Source organism: Trichomycterus rosablanca, chromosome 13, assembly GCF_030014385.1.
Source record: "Trichomycterus rosablanca isolate fTriRos1 chromosome 13, fTriRos1.hap1, whole genome shotgun sequence".
Lineage (NCBI taxonomy): Eukaryota > Metazoa > Chordata > Actinopteri > Siluriformes > Trichomycteridae > Trichomycterus > Trichomycterus rosablanca.
In genome coordinates this window covers 15,704,508-15,722,273 of record NC_086000.1, presented here as the reverse complement: position 1 = coordinate 15,722,273, position 17,766 = coordinate 15,704,508, and the positions used below count along the sequence as shown (strand labels likewise).

Genomic DNA, 17,766 nt, shown 5'->3' with positions numbered 1-17,766 from the left:
AGAAAAGAGCACTTATTCACCAAAACACAAACACCGATTCGTTTGCGTAAGGTGGCAAAGTGCGTAAGGTGCGTCCGTACTTTACGTACGTATAGTTTACACTATTATTTCCATAAAATTGCCTCTATTTCTGTATGTGCAAAGCGAAGAATTCAAAAACGTACAATCTACCAATGCCTACCAATGTACTCTTGTCTGTTAAGATTTTAACAACATAACAATTTGGGCCAATTTGGGCACTGCCCACTGCGCTGCTCAAACAGTGAAGTAATATTGTGGTTGTTATGCTGATATGCCTGCGCACACACGGCGTTACTAGGACTAAAAGTGAATACGTACTACTTAAAATAACAACCAAACACTTTCTAATTTCAATTAACTGGGTGGCAAGTATTACCACCCAGTTATAAACGTGTAAAACCTGCATGTTTTTGCATGGTGGAAGATGGAGATTAAAACTTGGGTCTATGAAGTTGTGCTGCACAAACTATACCTTCTGTGCCATTAGGGGACAGGTCTTGGTTGGTCTAGTAATAATCCAGTGTGGCACCAAAATCGAGTGACTTTAAAAGCTTACATTTAAAAACAGCAGCGGGTTTTTACTAGTGACGATTCCATTTATTACAACAATTATTTTTACACATTGTTAAGCTGATGAAGAAAATAGTATCCATTAACCTGTTAACCTTTTCAGAGATGTGGCATGCCGTTAGTTACTCTGCTCATTGTCTTACGAAAAATGGTCTATAAAACAAATTTGGCAATACCTATGACCTCTACTTTGTGCAGTTCACTACGGCATTAAGAAAACTCTTAAATAATGAATAGGGACTAATGCTAACCTCTCTAATTCTCATGAATAATTAATACTTCCAGATCTTAGATTTGAAACAGGTGAGACACGTGTTCAAATTATGTTTCTGATTCTATTACATATGAACCTTCTGTGACAGCCTATACATTTGTATATTTAATGTCTTGGTATATAATGCAAATAATTTGAGCTGGTGATTGTGTGTGTGGGGCGAGGTAAAACTGTGGCCTAATAGCAAATTAGCTTCTGGACAACCATCCAAATGAGCATCATGTACAGTAATTACAAATTCAGGTATGAATATAGCTGTTCGCCGAATAAGCCAAATGACATATTCAGTTGATTATCTAATCAAAATGAGTAGTGATTTTAACGCAAATGGTTTGTTTGTTTATTAGGATTTTAACATCATGTTTGACACTTTTGGTTACATTCATGACAGGAACAGTAGTTATTCATTACACAAGGTTAATCAGTTCACAAGGTTATGTCAAACACAGTCATGGACAATTTTGTATCTTCAATTCACCTCACTTGCATGTCTTTGGGCTGTGGGAGGAAACCGGAGCACCGAGAGGAAACCCACGCAGACATGGGGAGAACATGCAAACTCCACACAGAAAGGACTCGGACCTCCCCACCTGGGGATCGAACCCAGGACCTTCTTGCTGTGAGGCGACAGTGCTACCCACTTAGCCACTGTGCCGTCCCTTGCAAATGGTAGATGACAGGTATTCTATGTGATAACCATCAAATCAGAAAAAAAAATCAACTAATTGTGTTTTTGTGCTAAAGTTTAAACATCCGTTTAAATCAGTACTTTGGCACTTTTGGCAGTTTAAATAGCCAGCAAGGAGTCTTTTTATTGTTGTGTGCATCATTTACCTGCAGAAGAGAGGGCACCAGGATTCACTGAAAGATGATCCACTTTGCAGCATCCAGAAGTAGAAAAACCTGATGCTAATGTCCTAATACCAGATACCACAGGACTACTTTTGATTGTCTTGTGGAGTCCTCTGTCTCTGAGCAGTGGTCCTAACATTACAAATTTAGATGCCACCTAGTAACCTATTTTCATGCAGGCAAAATGAACAATGGTTTTCTTTGTATACAGTAGATCTAGGCATAAGTTAGATATATATTTGTACATTAAAATGTTTGTCAATGTGTACAACATTATATTTTATCAAAAATATTATTTAAGACTTTATGTACACTGTATACATATTGAATTACATACCATATATGTAGGGATTGCCTCTCTTTTTTTTTATAACCTAGAAAGGGCCTTTACACTTATTAATTTTTCTGCATTTGTGGGGGTTATGAATTCCTGTGAATAATTTGACTACTGGCACCTTAACCAGCCAGCAGAGGTCACATTTGCGACAGCAATAAGGAAACAAGTTGACCCACCAAGCCAGTTCAATAGCTAAAGTTCAAACCTGAGATCTTAGTGATGGTGTCCTAGCACATTTGACCGCTGCGCCTCTCAAGCACCCTAAACTGTTAATATCAAAATTAAATATTTTCATCATTACATCAATCAGTTTACCTGGTTAATTTTTTAGCAAAACTATTTGTAGTACAAATGTACTTTAACAAAGAAAATTATCTGTTAAAAAAAAAACAATTAGTTCAAACAAAGCATTTTGCTGGCATGGTCTGGATCCACTTGTCCGCTTTGAGTGAAATGGAAATCAACATAAATGTATTCAGAGAACAGCTCACAAATAATATGAAGGACAATTACACAGTCAGTGCCAAGGTACAACAAAGATGGCCTGGCAGCACATAGTAGCCAGACACCCTACTAAGACCCTTAATGTTGGTTTTCTTTTAACATGTAACTTGTCTGTGTGTACTGTTTTCACTTCTAGTTATATTTTTAGTGGGTGATTTAACCAATTTATTAGATGTCATTAAATATCACAATGCAAGAATACCCTGAACAGGATGCCAATCCATCGCAGGGCTCCAGCCATCCACAAGACATAGCCAATCAAGTGTGTGTAGACGCCTAGCTGGACGATAGTGAGTGGGAGGCTGTAATAGACCACTGTATCACCTGAGTGCATTTATTAAATATTCTTTCAGTGCAAATATTCATCTTAAATTTACACACAATACACTTTATGAACAAAAGTATTGAGACCCCTTCTCATTTTTGAACTCATGTGTGTCAGCCAGAACAATTGCTAACAGGTATAATAAATTAAATATACAATATAAAGAAAATGATATGCTTTCAACTTTGCAGCAACAGTTTAGGCAAGGCCTTTTTCTGTTCCAGCATGACTGTAGCCCTGTACCCACAGCAAGGTCTATAAAGACAAGAAAAGCTTGGTTTAAAAGCTTTTGTATGTACTGGAACATTAGTTGAAGCTTTCTTGACCAACATCAGTGCTCAGTAAAGGTGAAAAAAGCTTTCCTAAGTACTTAGTAGAAAAAGCTAGAGAGCCATAGCAAACACCTTAAACAGACCTGTCAGTATAATTGGTTTAATAATAAGTGGAAAATTCGCAGCAACACAAATCATTCATTGGCATTACTTCAGCCAAGAAACATAATGTGAATGTTTCAACAAGACATTGACCCCAAAAATTACTTGAAACGTAAGGTTTTCAAATAGAGGGATAAGCTGTTTGAATAGCCAGGGAATGTTCTGACTTTAATTAATATTTTATGAAGGTCAAGTTGATCTAGGGAAATCTAAGACATTGGGCTAAAACTGAACCACAATGATTCAAAAAGAGAATAATTGTAAGTACAAATCAAATGCAATTATGTGTTTTATTAGTTGATAAAAAGGTTTTCTCCGTAACATGTTGCCATTATTCTTCTTATTATTAATATTAACGTTGTAGTTATCTTTATTTTCATGTAAAGCATTCATGTGTATTTTAAATAGTGTTTTAAAATGTGTTAGATTTGTTTTTATTGTACAGATGGGTTATTTGTGACTGTTACATAATTAGTAATTTGCAACATAAATAAGATTAAATATCTGTCAGATTATCATCAGTCAAATTTAACATGCAGATATCAAGTTTTTAATCCATGGACAGAAAAGTGACTCACAATTTTCTCTTATTCTAGAGTCTAGTTAATATTTTTCTCATACGTATTTCCATTTTAGTGGGCCATGGTGCACAGGCCTGGTTTCATAGTGATATTTTGTGTGGTCAGTGTAAAATCTTAGCAGCAGATGATTTTCACTTCTCTCACCACTCTCCAGTGTAAAACAGGATATTTTAAGCCATACCATATTAACATCCTATCAGCAGTACAACTGAACATAATACAGTACTCTTGTTTTACAGTCCATGAAGTTGGTTGTGTGATTTTTCTTGGAGAGCACATTTCTGCACAGATCTGCATTTGTGAGAAAATCTGGAAGACAATATTTTCATGCATACACTCAAACACACTTTTGTCCGGTATAAAAACACTAGCTTCAAGTACAATGTGTTACATTAGGGCACAGCAGACAATATTCTAGGAGTCTATATTATATTTAAGTTACATAACTACCCTCAGATAAATATTAATAAATAACACAGACCTTATAACGTAAATCTTCAATCTAACAGTTTGCTTTTGCAACTACACACATCTAATTATCTTTTAAAATGGACTTGGCCACAGTCACATTAGAAATGGGTATTGAAATGGGTTGCTATAAGCTTACTGGTCAACACTTAGGGTTGGTTAGCAGTTAAGTCAGTTTATTAAAATTCACGTCCTTAATAATATTAATAGAAATGTTGTGTTCCATCTTTACATTAGCTCCAGCAAATATATTTAATCATGACCATGTTTCTATAGTAGTGACTTCCAAAGAAGGCATACATCCCAAATTTCATTCTACTCTCAACATCTGTGCACTACATAGAACATACATAAAACTCTAGTGTTAACTACTTCTACTTAGGTTAGGCAATATTGATCTTTACATGTTTTTTTTTGTTACATTTGTCTACATTGGAACTATTCATAATAAAAGCCTGTAAGGCAAAACTTTGATTGTGAAATCAATTGCTTGCAATCTAACAAAAATCTAGTGTGACTGTGGCTTTAGCAGGTTTCTTTTCTTGGTCATTCAAGGTAAAATCTTTTTAATGTTACAAAAGTTCTCTAAAAGATTTCTATTTTCACTTTCTCCCAAAGGTTCTAAAAGGATGGACCAGTTTGGAAGCTATGTTATAGTGATGGACGAAGGATAAAATCTCCACCTAAGAATCTTTTTTCATGAAGTGTCTCTGGAAAAGAGCTGCTGGGAGATTCCTGAATAATGCACTTCAGGAACTGCGTAGAGAAGCTGCAAAGCTCTTTATGAGCAAGGAAAAAGTGCAGTGGGCACTACAGCCACAAACCTCTTCCTAATTCAGTTCTTTGTCCCAGTAGTTTTCCAAGTGTCTGAAGATCTCTCCTATAGGGATCAGTCTAGAAGAAAGCTGGACAGATGTTTGCAAACATCTGAGGGGAAAGGGAAAAGATTGGGCAAGTGCATCTAAAGAGAGGTTTGTTTTAATTGAACTCAGTCCACCTTCACATAACCATTGGCACTGGTAGCCAAGCCTCTGCTTCCTCTCCCTCGCCTTCCTTCTCCTCTTTCTTCATTACTATTTTCTCCAGCCTGGCTGGGTTCTGCCAGCTCGTCGAAGCGCAGCCGCAAGGTGTTCCGGATGACCAGACGCTCCACGATGAAGGATGCACAGAACCAGGGCACAGCATATTCAGCAGTAATCAGGCCCATGAAGTTGTACTTGAATTGTGAGTAGTCCCAGGGGCAGGCACCAAACTGGCTCAGCAGCAAGCCTGTACCAAACTCCCACATGTACGTCCATAGCGTGTATATGAGACAGCGCAGCAACACGTTGCAGTGATCGCGTAGACACAGGTACATACGTTCAACGATCAGTATGCATGTCCCATAGATGAAGAGTGCCCACACACTGGTCACTCCAGGAAACTTCCAGTTATAGTTCACTACGAATTCCCATGCCGCTGTGAACATGACTTCGCAAAAGTAGCCATGGATGGCATAAAGGTACCACCGCGATAGAGCGGTCAGTGGCTCTGGGGTCAAAGCTGTTGTCATGTTGTCAGGCTTGATTTGTGTTTTAAACTCTGGGGGTTTAACTAGAAGAGAAATAGAAAGAGAACATTTTAGGGTTATAGACATGTAAAATTTTACATTTAGATTACTGTGTAAAATGAGCACATACAAAGTTTATTCTAAAGCAGTATTTTTTGCACCACAGACCTGTTTCATATAAGATATAATTTCACGGACCGGCAGGGGCAGGGGGATTTAAAATAGAATAACTGAGCCGCTCAGGTGGCGCAGCGGTAAAAAGACACGCTGCAACCAGGGCTGGATTCTGAGTACGTAGTATCGAATCCAGGTCTGCTTCACCGGTTCAAAGCCGAGTGGCTGTATGAGCAACGATTGGCCGGTTGCTCAGTTGGGGGGTGGGACAAAGAATCGGATGTGTGTCTTTGTCAGAATGCGATTACGACCTCTGCCGGCTGATTAGAGGCGCCTGCACAAGAGATGAGGAAGAATGCCCTTAGGGTGTGTCTCTCCGCATTCAACGTTGGTGGCGCCAAACTCATAAATGTGTGGGCGGCAAAAATGCATCCGGCTGCTGCTCATGTTTCGGAGGGGATATGGGTTAGCTTCGATCTCCTCGGTCAGGGCAGGGTTCGGCATAGACAGAGAGGAAGCACGATGCAAATTGAACAATTGGATGCGCTAAAGGGGGAGAAAAAGGAAAAGAAAAAAAAAAAAGAAAAAGAATAACTGTACTACTCACAAATTAGCTTTTTTCGCTGCAATGAGACGCAGCTTCCACCTAGGGGTGATTAGAAACAATAACACCCGTAAAAAAGTTCATTGCTGATGTAGCGATCTCTAATTATATATAGGATGTCACTGAAATACTTACTTGTCTTGAAGGCTTACAAACATTTATGTTTTTAGGCTTACTGTGGGTTTTCTTTGAGCTGCTCATGTTAGGGACTGCCACAGAGTATCATTCATCCTCATATTTAATTTAGAACATTTTTTTACACCGGATGACCTTCCTGACATAACCCTCTTATTTATCTGGGTTTGGGACTGCCACTAAAGGTTCTAATTGCTAGGTTCATGTAACTTGAGCCCAGCTCAGGATTCAGAGCCCCGTAACTCTGGAACTGCAGTTACCAGCAGTGTGACTCTTACCATTACACCACACAACCTCTTCCTTCCTGTTTGTTCAGATGATGTACAGAGGAAAAGCTTTTAAGAAACACTTCTGCTTAAAAAGGATTCAAGTGACTTTCTTGACCATAGTTCCACATTGCAATGATTGTTGTTTAGTCTAATGACTTACAATAGAAACTACAATAAAAAAAAGTATGTGTACTAATTATTTACTTACATAATTTATACATATTAGACTTTTTAGTCTCTTTCTCATGCATCAGATGCCTTTTAGTCATATTGAAATTTTTGCCTCTTTTTTCCACAAATCAATATATTTGCAGCCCACTGTGGAAATATCTTCCATTTATATACTTCTAAACTGAGGTATCATTTTGCTGAATTGTAAGACACAATCCCCCTTTAAGCCTGTAGTTAAATAAAAGATTTGCACATGTTTCTTATTTTTCTTGCATGTCCATTGTGTTAAGTAGTCACACCATAAGTATACATACTGTATAATGACTGTAGCATTTGAATTGCTATTTAACATTTGCAATCACCCAATGTATTACTAGAAATAAATCACCTCTGACTAGGTCATAAGTATGGTTCGATGTGTAGTGTTGGTATGTGGAAATCAGGTGTAGCAGAGCAGCTATCTGTTGCTAATGAGTGTATTTATAAGGTGGGTGCAGCTAATAAAGTGGCCAGATATTGACAAGAGGAATGTCTGCATGGTGGCATCATTAGTTACAGTAAAAAGGCCTTAATGCTTTCATGAGCAATACACAAAGTCTCACAAACTGTTAAAAACACACTGTCCAAAAGGTTTGCTGTAAAACTATCATACATGCACATACAGAGCATGTGTTTTGGGGCCAATAGAGGCCTCTGTACTACAAAAACATTAAGACCAAAAGTAGAAGAGACTACTTGTAGAGGTCATCAATGCTAATTTAATCTCCAAAGACAAATACATATGCAGCTGTCTTGGGTGAAATTTGTTGAATTGAATTAGGACTGAACAGGGCAATAACTTGCATTCAGACTATTAATCATGGCAAAATAACAGAAGTATTCTGTGCCTGCTTTAGGCTTTAAGAAAAACCCTGTGGGGAACGTTTTCTAAATCCACAAAGCTCTCCAAATCCTGGGTTCGGAAAGTAAAAAACCTACTGGAACTGGAAAGAAAATATAAATTCATAAGCAATTTATATATACAGAGGGGTGATACATAAAACTTAAAAAAATCTACACAAAAATCTACACTGAATCTCTAAATAAGATGTCTGGTCACCATGAGCCACGTATGACTTTGCTGTACTGTTTATTTATCATTTATTAGGATTTTAATGACTGTAGCACACTTTGTAACACTTTGGTTACATTCATGACAGAATAGGTAATTACTCATTACACAAGATTCATCAGTTCACAAGTTTAAAGCCAAACACAGTCATGGACAATTTAGTATCTCCTATTCACCTCAGTTGCATGTTTTTGGACTGTGGGAGGAAACCGGAGCTCCTGAAGGAAACCCACTCAAACTCGACACAGAAAGGACCCGGACTGGCCCATCTGGGGATCGAACCCAGGACCTACTTGCTGTGAGGCGACCCACTGAGCCACTGTGCCGCCCCTGTTGTATTGTAGGGATGGAGACACAGTCTTCACTACTCTTTGGGAAGTTTGAGAATAATGGCGGAGAACAGTCTAAACCATTCTTTTTTTTTTTTTTTATAGTAAAATTTTTTTTTGTCTTTTAGCATGATAAGTAAATGGACATGGAATTCCACTGCTTTACCAACAGATTCCACCAGCCCATGATTTGGTGAACAACCCTTATGTAAAAATCAATTGTGGCACTAGAGTGGTCAGGCCCTTTACAGGCACAGCTGGCCATGTCTAAGAGAAGGTATGCTTAATGGAGAATCACCTTCTTGCCACTGCAAAAGTTTGGTATGATCATCCATACGTGTTGTAGCTTTCTGTAGGGATCCATCACTGGTCAGTGGAGGCATGTACAAATCTGCAGCCCTCCTCAGCCTGCGTATTTGGCATACATGGGAATCAGAGGTAATGAGAGCATTGGGGAGCTGGAGATGACTAAATTAGAAGAAAGAGGGTCTGTTCTTTTAAATCTAAACTCAGCAAACCAAAATAAAAGTGCTATTCACTTACCCTGATCCAGCCTGACCTGACCCTTGCAGTGAAAGCGTGAGAGTTGTGAATTATTAAAGGATGAAAACAGGACATTTGTTGCTGTTTGATCTTACATACTGTGACTTTTTATTCTCAGTCCAGGAAATGTTAAAGGTTCATGCTTTTTAGATGAGGTGATACGATAAAGCTGGTTTGTATGCAACATAACTGCTTTCACATACAGTGCAATTAAAAGTGAATAATACCATGAGATATTGACTATGACTGACTGAATTTTTATCATGACTACAACCATTTATTCATTTATTTATATGTTATACTATCTCTTTATCATGATCAGTGTTGCAGTGGATCCAGCTTCTACCAAAATCAACTGCACATGCAGTAACACACCCTAAAAATCACAGGACTTCGGCCATCACCTCTAAGACATAGCCAATTATGTCTGTATATAGATACTGAACTGGCTAAAAGAGGCTGTCTAAAGGACAGGTATATCATGGAAGTCCTGTAACAGGCCCACCTGTCTGATATTACAGAATCATGCCCACGTGCCATGCCAAGTCCGGCATAGAGCATAGTTTGTTTATTTATTTATTTATTTATTTATTAGGATTTTAACGTCATGCTTTACACACTGGTTACATTCATGACAAAAACGGTAGTTACTGTTTACACAAGATTCATCAGTTCACAAGTTTAATGTCAAACACAGTCATGGACAATTTCCAATTCACCTCACTTGCATGTCTGAGCGCCTGGAGGAAACCCACGCAGACACGGGGAGAACATGCAAACTCCACACAGAAAGGACCCGGACCGCTCCACCTGCGGATCGAACCTAGGACCTGCAGAGGGCATAGAGTTTTAGATGACAAGACAGTTGTGTCTCCTTTAATCAGTCTCTGCGCCTCATCAGCATTAATTTGCTGCAGTTGAAAGAGCCTTTTATATATCGCTTTATACTAAAAACAAGTGGGGGGGAAAAGACTATGCTGAATTAATTGACAACGTTTCTGTAATTTTGTTCATGCTAATTTGTTCCAATGTCAAAACACATAGTATTTGCTTGTGTGGTTTACATAGCAAGACATATATTGCTATTAGTGGAAATAATATCATAATATTGACTTAACTAGTCAAATAAAAGAAATCTAAATATTCCAGAAATCACTGTCAGCATTATATTGTGTGACATCTATGTGTAATTTTGTACAATGACTGCTTTGGTGCTGTTGAATGAATTGAAGAATTGCTGATGTGCAAGTGTGCCCATATCATAGAAAACACTAAACACAAGTGCTTTTCATTAGAGGTTCCCACAGAAAAACACCATTGTTCACAAGAAAACATTAATCCCTGTCTTAAGTTTGTTTAAGGCCACCTGAGAGTTCAAAGGCACTTTTAGTCTGCTTTCAGCTGAAATGTTTTGATAAATGCATACAATTTTATATTTGGAAATAAACAACACACTGCATACAAACGCAAGAAAATATCCCACTGTGAAGCATGGTTGGTGGATGGATGGATGGATGGATGGATGGATGGATGGATGGATGGATGGATGGATAGATGGATAGATGGATAGATGGATAGATGGATAGATGGATAGATAGATAGATAGATAGATAGATAGATAGATAGATAGATAGATAGATAGATAGGCAGTGCCTGCAGCAGACAAAATTGGCCATCAAGTCTGCTTGGGTGGGAAAAGACCAGACTAATAAAGTGGATAGAGTCTTTAAACGCTGTGCAAGGACCCTGGTTAGCAGCCCGAGGTGCCTGATGTGTGAATCCACCGAGACATGGGCGGAAAAGAAAGGAGGAAGAAGTCGAGGAACAGCATACGCGTCGGAGGTGGGGCGTGGGGCAGTCAAATCTACCCCCCTTAAACACAATCGGGATCCCCATCAGCGGAAGACTAACTGGCTACGCTAAATTAGGAGAAAAAGGGAGAAATGCATAAATAAATAGAAAAAAAAGCTAAATGTTACAACACTTGTGCACTTTTAATAATGAGCTGTTGGGCTCAATTATGTGGCCCCATGCTGACAGCAGCCAATAAAAAAATTACATAGGCCTACAGCAAGACATTTAGTAAACATTGTTATCAGCGCTGCTACATAGTTAACCACAGTCATGACAGTTCTGTTCTGTAGTAGCCACTACTAACAGCAAGACTATTTAATACAAGTTACTTTTTTTTTTCAGTTTTTCTCCAATTTTTCCCCCAGACTTTCTCCCATAATCTAGTCGTATCCAATTACCCTGGTCGCGTTACGCTTCACCTCCACCAATACAACCCTCCACTGCTGACTGAGGAGCTTCTCAACTCCGACACGTGAGCAGTACCGACCGCCTCTTTTCACCCACACGAGGCGAGTTCATATGCTGATCAGCTTTATTCCCCAACTCTGCGCAGGCGCCATCAATCAGCCAGCAGAGGTCATAATTGCACCAGTTATGAGGGACCCTGGTCCGGTTTTCCCATCCCTGAACAACAGCCAGTCGTTCTTCATGTAGCCACCCAGCCTAGCCGGATGGCAGAGCTGAGATTCGATATGATGTATTCGAAATCCCAGCTCTGGTGTGCTAGTGTATTTTACCGCTGTGCCACCTGAGCGCCATTTAAATTGATTGTTGGACTTAACAATCTTAACTTAACAAAACAAGATGAAGGATTGCTGTGCGTCTTTTCTTTTTAAGCAATAAACATCACTAGTGAGTCTGTTTTGCGTTACTACAAGACGTCATTTTGGCTGTAGGTTAAAGCATAGAAAGCATTGAGTTTCCTGCTCTGAAGTGTTGCTTTGGATGTGTCATTACAGTCGCAGACCACAATGATCAAACACCATTGATGACTTTGGCTTTGTAATGTGATGCTCAATAGCAAGGTAATATACCAGTAATCTGAGATCAAATGCTGTTATTGATAAAGTCACTCATATTCTGGTCCTGCATTGTTAACATGTGCATTTGTGACTTTATTGATGAAGTGTGTTTGTGTTTGGATACATTACATAGGTTTGTGTGTAGTTTCCTTGACAGGTTGGATACTGCCCATTCAGAGTTTACTGTGCCCCACCAGGCTTTCTGTGCCAGAGACGCCACTACAATAGAGCATTATCAGTCCTAAAAAGGATAGCATTGCTCTCCACTATCAAAGAGAGCATTGCTAGTTAATAGCAGAGATATATGAGCTGCTTTAGTAAACAGAATTATCAAACACTAAATATTTTAGAGGCAAAGCAATAGTTTTTCTTTGGTTGATATGCAATTCACACTCTTCTTTAAGCATGTTTAAATGCACTTTGCTGTTGTATGAGCAGCTGTTTATAAAGGTCTGATGACTGGCCTCAAATATCACAAAGGAAATACGAGAGATCTTCAAAAAGTTTCAGCACTTTTATATTTTCAGTGGAAACGGTGATGGCGGGAGGAGTAGTAATTGGTCATGTCTGAGAGACTGAGAGAGAGCTTATAGTCCGGATTGAGCGCCATCTGATTTCCACCTTCTTTGACCACTCAAAAAAGCTTTAAGAGGAAGAAGTTTTTCATGTGATGATGTGAAACAGCAATGCATCAGTGGCTACGCGCTCAACTATAAACATCTTTGCCGATTGCATTAAATTGGTACGACGCTGGAGAAAATGCATCGCAAAGGAAGGTGACTATGTAGAAAAGTGATGTAATTTGTTTTTGAAATTCTTAATAAATCAAAAAACTTTTTGAAGAACCCTCGTTTGTGCTACTATGTATTCACATGACAAAGCAGCCAGAAGTTAATCATTTTAGCTAGCAGTGTACAGGAGAAGATTAGCAACACAAAACACAGCTGCTTTCACATCATCATCACATGAAAATCTTCTTCTTCTTAAAGCTTCTTTGAGTGTCCAAAAAGGTGGAAATCAGATGGCGCTAAATCCGGACTATAAGCTCGCTCTCAGACACCACCAATTACTAAGGAAGGTGACTATGTACAACAGTGATGTAATTTGTTTTTGAAATTCTTAATAAATAGAGTTTAAAAAAGTGCTTACATTTTTTGAAGAAGCCTCATATCTGCTACTATGTATTCACCAGTGTTGTGCCAGTTCACAGCTTTTCTGAACTAGTTCAAGTTCAGTTCATACATGCTCAAAGTGAACAGTTCACGTTCAAAGTTCACAATTTTAATTCTGAACTAGTTCAAAGTTCAGTTCATTTTACTTTTTTCGTGAGATATTCAAATAAATACTTTTTTTCACACTACAAGCTAGAAATCACTATACGTTCTTTGAAACTGCTCATTGTAGACATTTGCTCATGACACTGCAATTGTGGGTTTCTTACCAGGTGATGAAACTTGCAGCAGTACAGACAAGGTAGACCAGTTCTATACTTAGTGCAATGAAATCTACCAGCATTTAATTAAAAAAAGAATATATAATATGAAATATGTATATATTATTTGATATATATGATATTATATATACAGTGTATCACAAAAGTGAGTACACCCCTCACATTTCTGCAGATATTTAAGTATATCTTTTCATGGGACAACACTGACAAAATGACACTTTGACACAATGAAAAGTAGTCTGTGTGCAGCTTATATAACAGTGTAAATTTATTCTTCCCTCAAAATTACTCAATATACAGCCATTAATGTCTAAACCACCGGCAACAAAAGTGAGTACACCCCTAAGAGACTACACCCCTAAATGTCCAAATTGAGCACTGCTTGTCATTTTCCCTCCAAAATGTCATGTGATTTGTTAGTGTTACTAGGTCTCAGGTGTGCATAGGGAGCAGGTGTGTTCAATTTAGTAGTACAGCTCTCACACTCTCTCATACTGGTCACTGAAAGTTCCAACATGGCACCTCATTGCAAATAACTCTCTGAGGATCTTAAAAGACGAATTGTTGCGCTACATGAAGATGGCCAAGGCTACAAGAAGATTGCCAACACCCTGAAACTGAGCTGCAGCACAGTGGCCAAGATCATCCAGCGTTTTAAAAGAGCAGGATCCACTCAGAACAGACCTCGCGTTGGTTGTCCAAAGAAGCTGAGTGCACATGCTCAGCGTCACATCCAACTGCTGTCTTTGAAAGATAGGCGCAGGAGTGCTGTCAGCATTGCTGCAGAGATTGAAAAGGTGGGGGGTCAGCCTGTCAGTGCTCAGACCATACGCCGCACACTACATCAAATTGGTCTGCATGGCTGTCACCCCAGAAGGAAGCCTCTTCTGAAGTCTCTACACAAGAAAGCCCGCAAACAGTTTGCTGAAGACATGTCAACAAAGGACATGGATTACTGGAACCATGTCCTATGGTCTGATGAGACCAAGATTAATTTGTTTGGTTCAGATGGTCTCAAGCATGTGTGGCAGCAATCAGGTGAGGAGTACAAAGATAAGTGTGTCATGCCTACAGTCAAGCATGGTGGTGGGAATGCCATGGTCTGGGGCTGCATGAGTGCAGCAGGTGTTGGGGAGTTACATTTCATTGAGGGACACATGAACTCCAATATGTACTGTGAAATACTGAAGCAGAGCATGATCCCCTCCCTCCGGAAACTGGGTCGCAGGGCAGTGTTCCAGCATGATAATGACCCCAAACACACCTCTAAGACGACCACTGCTTTATTGAAGAGGCTGAGGGTAAAGGTGATGGACTGGCCAAGCATGTCTCCAGACCTAAACCCAATAGAACATCTTTGGGGCATCCTCAAGCGGAAGGTGGAGGAGCGCAAAGTCTCGAATATCCGCCAGCTCCGTGATGTCGTCATGGAGGAGTGGAAAAGCATTCCAGTGGCAACCTGTGAAGCTCTGGTAAACTCCATGCCCAGGAGAGTTAAGGCAGTTCTGGGAAATAATGGTGGCCACACAAAATATTGACACTTCAGGAACTTTCACTAAGGGGTGTACTCACTTTTGTTGCCAGTGGTTTAGACATTAATGGCTGTATATTGAGTTATTTTGAGGGAAGAATAAATTTACACTGTTATATAAGCTGCACACAGACTACTTTTCATTGTGTCAAAGTGTCATTTTGTCAGTGTTGTCCCAAGAAAAGATATACTTAAATATCTGCAGAAATGTGAGGGGTGTACTCACTTTTGTGATACACTGTACATATGTGTGTGTATGAAATGAAACTCTTGAATGAAGGTAATGAAGGCAAAACTCAAAGGCACAAAAAACTTTATTTTTAAGGAAACTGCGATGCATTGCGCACACAATGTCAAAACCATTTCTGTCTGGTGATACATGATTTAAGCGGCACCAGCGAGAATACAGGAGGGAGGAACTTTCTCTCGTTGCGTTTCAAAAGAGAAAACAGATGTCACTCAGTTTTCAATGGAAAACAAATTCCAACGTTCATTTACAGTGATGTCTGCCGTTCATGACACATAATGTGAACTAATTCACGTTCAAGTTCTTTATTAAAAATGTGTTGCGTTCAGTTCAACGTTCACGAACAAATGAGCGTGTTCAATGAACGCGTTCTTTTGAACTCGTTCACGCACAACACTGGTATTCACATGGCAAAGCAGTCAGTAGTTAATCATTTTAATAAGGGCTAGCAGTGTACAGGAGAAGATTAGCAACACAAAGTGTGAGAAGTCAGTGATGCAATAAAGTTAGGAGAGTTTATGCAAATGAGAAGCAAAGAAACGTGCTGACAGCCAACTAGAGACGAACACACTCACTTGCTTCTGCCAGTGTGAAACATAATGCCTCACATTATCATATACACTGATCAGCCATAACATTAAAACCACCTCCTTGTTTCTACACTCACTGTCCATGTTATCAGCTCCACTTACCATATAGAAGCACTTTGTAGTTCTACAATTACTGACTGTAGCTCACCTGTTTCTCCACATACTGTTTAAGCCTGCTTTCATCCTGTTCTTTAATGGTCAGGACCCCCACAGGACCACTACAGAGCAGGTATTATTTGGGTGGTCGGTCATTCTCAGCACAGCAGTGACACTGACATGGTGGTGGTGTGTTGGTGTGTGTTGTGCTGGTATTAGTGGATAAGACACATCAGCACTGATGTTTTTAAACACCTCACTGTCACTGCTGGACTGAGAATAGTCCACCAACCAAAAATATCCAGCCAAAAGCACCCCGTGGGCAGCGTCTTGTGAGCACTGATGAAGGTCTATAAGATGACCAACTCAAACAGCAGCAATAGATGAGCGATCGTCTCTGACTTTACATCTACAAGGTGGACCAACTAGGTAGGAGTGTCTAATAGAGTGGACAGTGAGTGGACACGGTATTTAAAAACTCCAGCAGCGCTGCTGTGTCTGATCCACTCATGCCAGCACAACACACACTGACACACCACCATCAGGCTAAAAAAGTATGTAGAGAAACAGGTGGGCTACAGTCAGTAATTGTAGAACTACAAAGTGCTCCTATATGGTAAGTGGAGCTGACAAAATGGACAGTGAGTGTAGAAACAAGGAGGTGGTTTTAATGTTATGTTATTATAAATGCCCTCCTGTAGAAAAAAAACATTTTGCTGCTTTAAATATATGGGGATTCAAACAAACAAACGAACATCTATCTACAAAATAAAAAGTCAGAGACAGAAATCAAGCTATACAGGACCAGTGTTGGCAGGGTTGCCAGGAAGTCTTGGTTCCAGCGTAAGGCTTTAGGGATTTTGGACCTCTTTAAAAATAAACAAATAAATAAAAGTTGGTTGTACTATGCACCCTTTCCTAAAGTAAATTCTTTTGATGACTGCAAGTGGCAAGTCAGTACACATTTTTATACTTTTGAAAAAAATGATTGGGATATCACATCAGTCAGTGCTAAGTTTGGAAAATTGTCACCACATCTGACCAATTATCTATAAATTGATATTTCATATTTAAATACTCTTTCCCAGGATGATGCACAGCAGCTGCAACAGTAAGTTTTTCTTTACAAACATTATTGATATTATTTTTAAAACAAACAAATTACAAAAAATAACATACCTCAGTAATTAAATTAATCAGAAATGTAATAAAACTGAATATTGGTACTTTTGGGACTAAAATTTAATATTTAAGACACCCTTTAAAAAAATCAATACATATTTTCCCATACATGGAATAAATTAAAACTGATTTTACATCTATTGAAGTTCTGAACATTATATACAATAGAGTGACAAATTCTCCTTTTTTTCCCCTGTCTACATATCAGATTTGGCACAGTTTTTAATGCCAGATGCCCTTCCTGATGTAAACCTCCTTATTTTTGTCCATGCCTTGGTCCGGCACTGAGAGCACACTGACAAGTGCAACTCCTAATGGACCATCCTTCCCTCAGAGCACCCTATGCCAAATTATTCTTCATTATGCTGAAATTTTACTGGATCAGTACTAACAAGATCATCTTGCAATGAGTATGGAAAAATAGCGGCCCTAAATGGAACACCTATTATGAGAGTGATGTACAGCAGTGACTGGTGACACAATGTTTCAGAGCAGTGCTTTAAAGTGATTAATTTTTAACACCTGTATAGGTTTATAGGACAAATAAATTAATTCTGCAGTGTATCCAAAAAGGTGATTAAAAATATTAGCTAAATTAGC

General features: G+C 39.0%; 1 protein-coding gene across 1 annotated transcript; it reads right to left on the bottom strand.

Annotated features, from left to right (window-relative positions):
- Positions 1-2,866: 2,866 nt before the first annotated feature.
- Positions 2,867-6,034, bottom strand: tmem229b (transmembrane protein 229B). Its single transcript, XM_063007425.1, has one exon. The coding sequence runs from the start codon at positions 6,000-6,002 to the stop codon at positions 5,355-5,357; it is 648 nt and encodes a 215-aa protein (XP_062863495.1). The 5' UTR covers positions 6,003-6,034; the 3' UTR covers positions 2,867-5,354.
- Positions 6,035-17,766: the final 11,732 nt, after the last annotated feature.

Bases quoted from the DNA above. Each gene is read 5' to 3' on its own strand.
- tmem229b (XM_063007425.1), bottom strand. From the start codon at position 6,002: ATGTCTATAACCCTAAAATGTTCTCTTTCTATTTCTCTTCTAGTTAAA.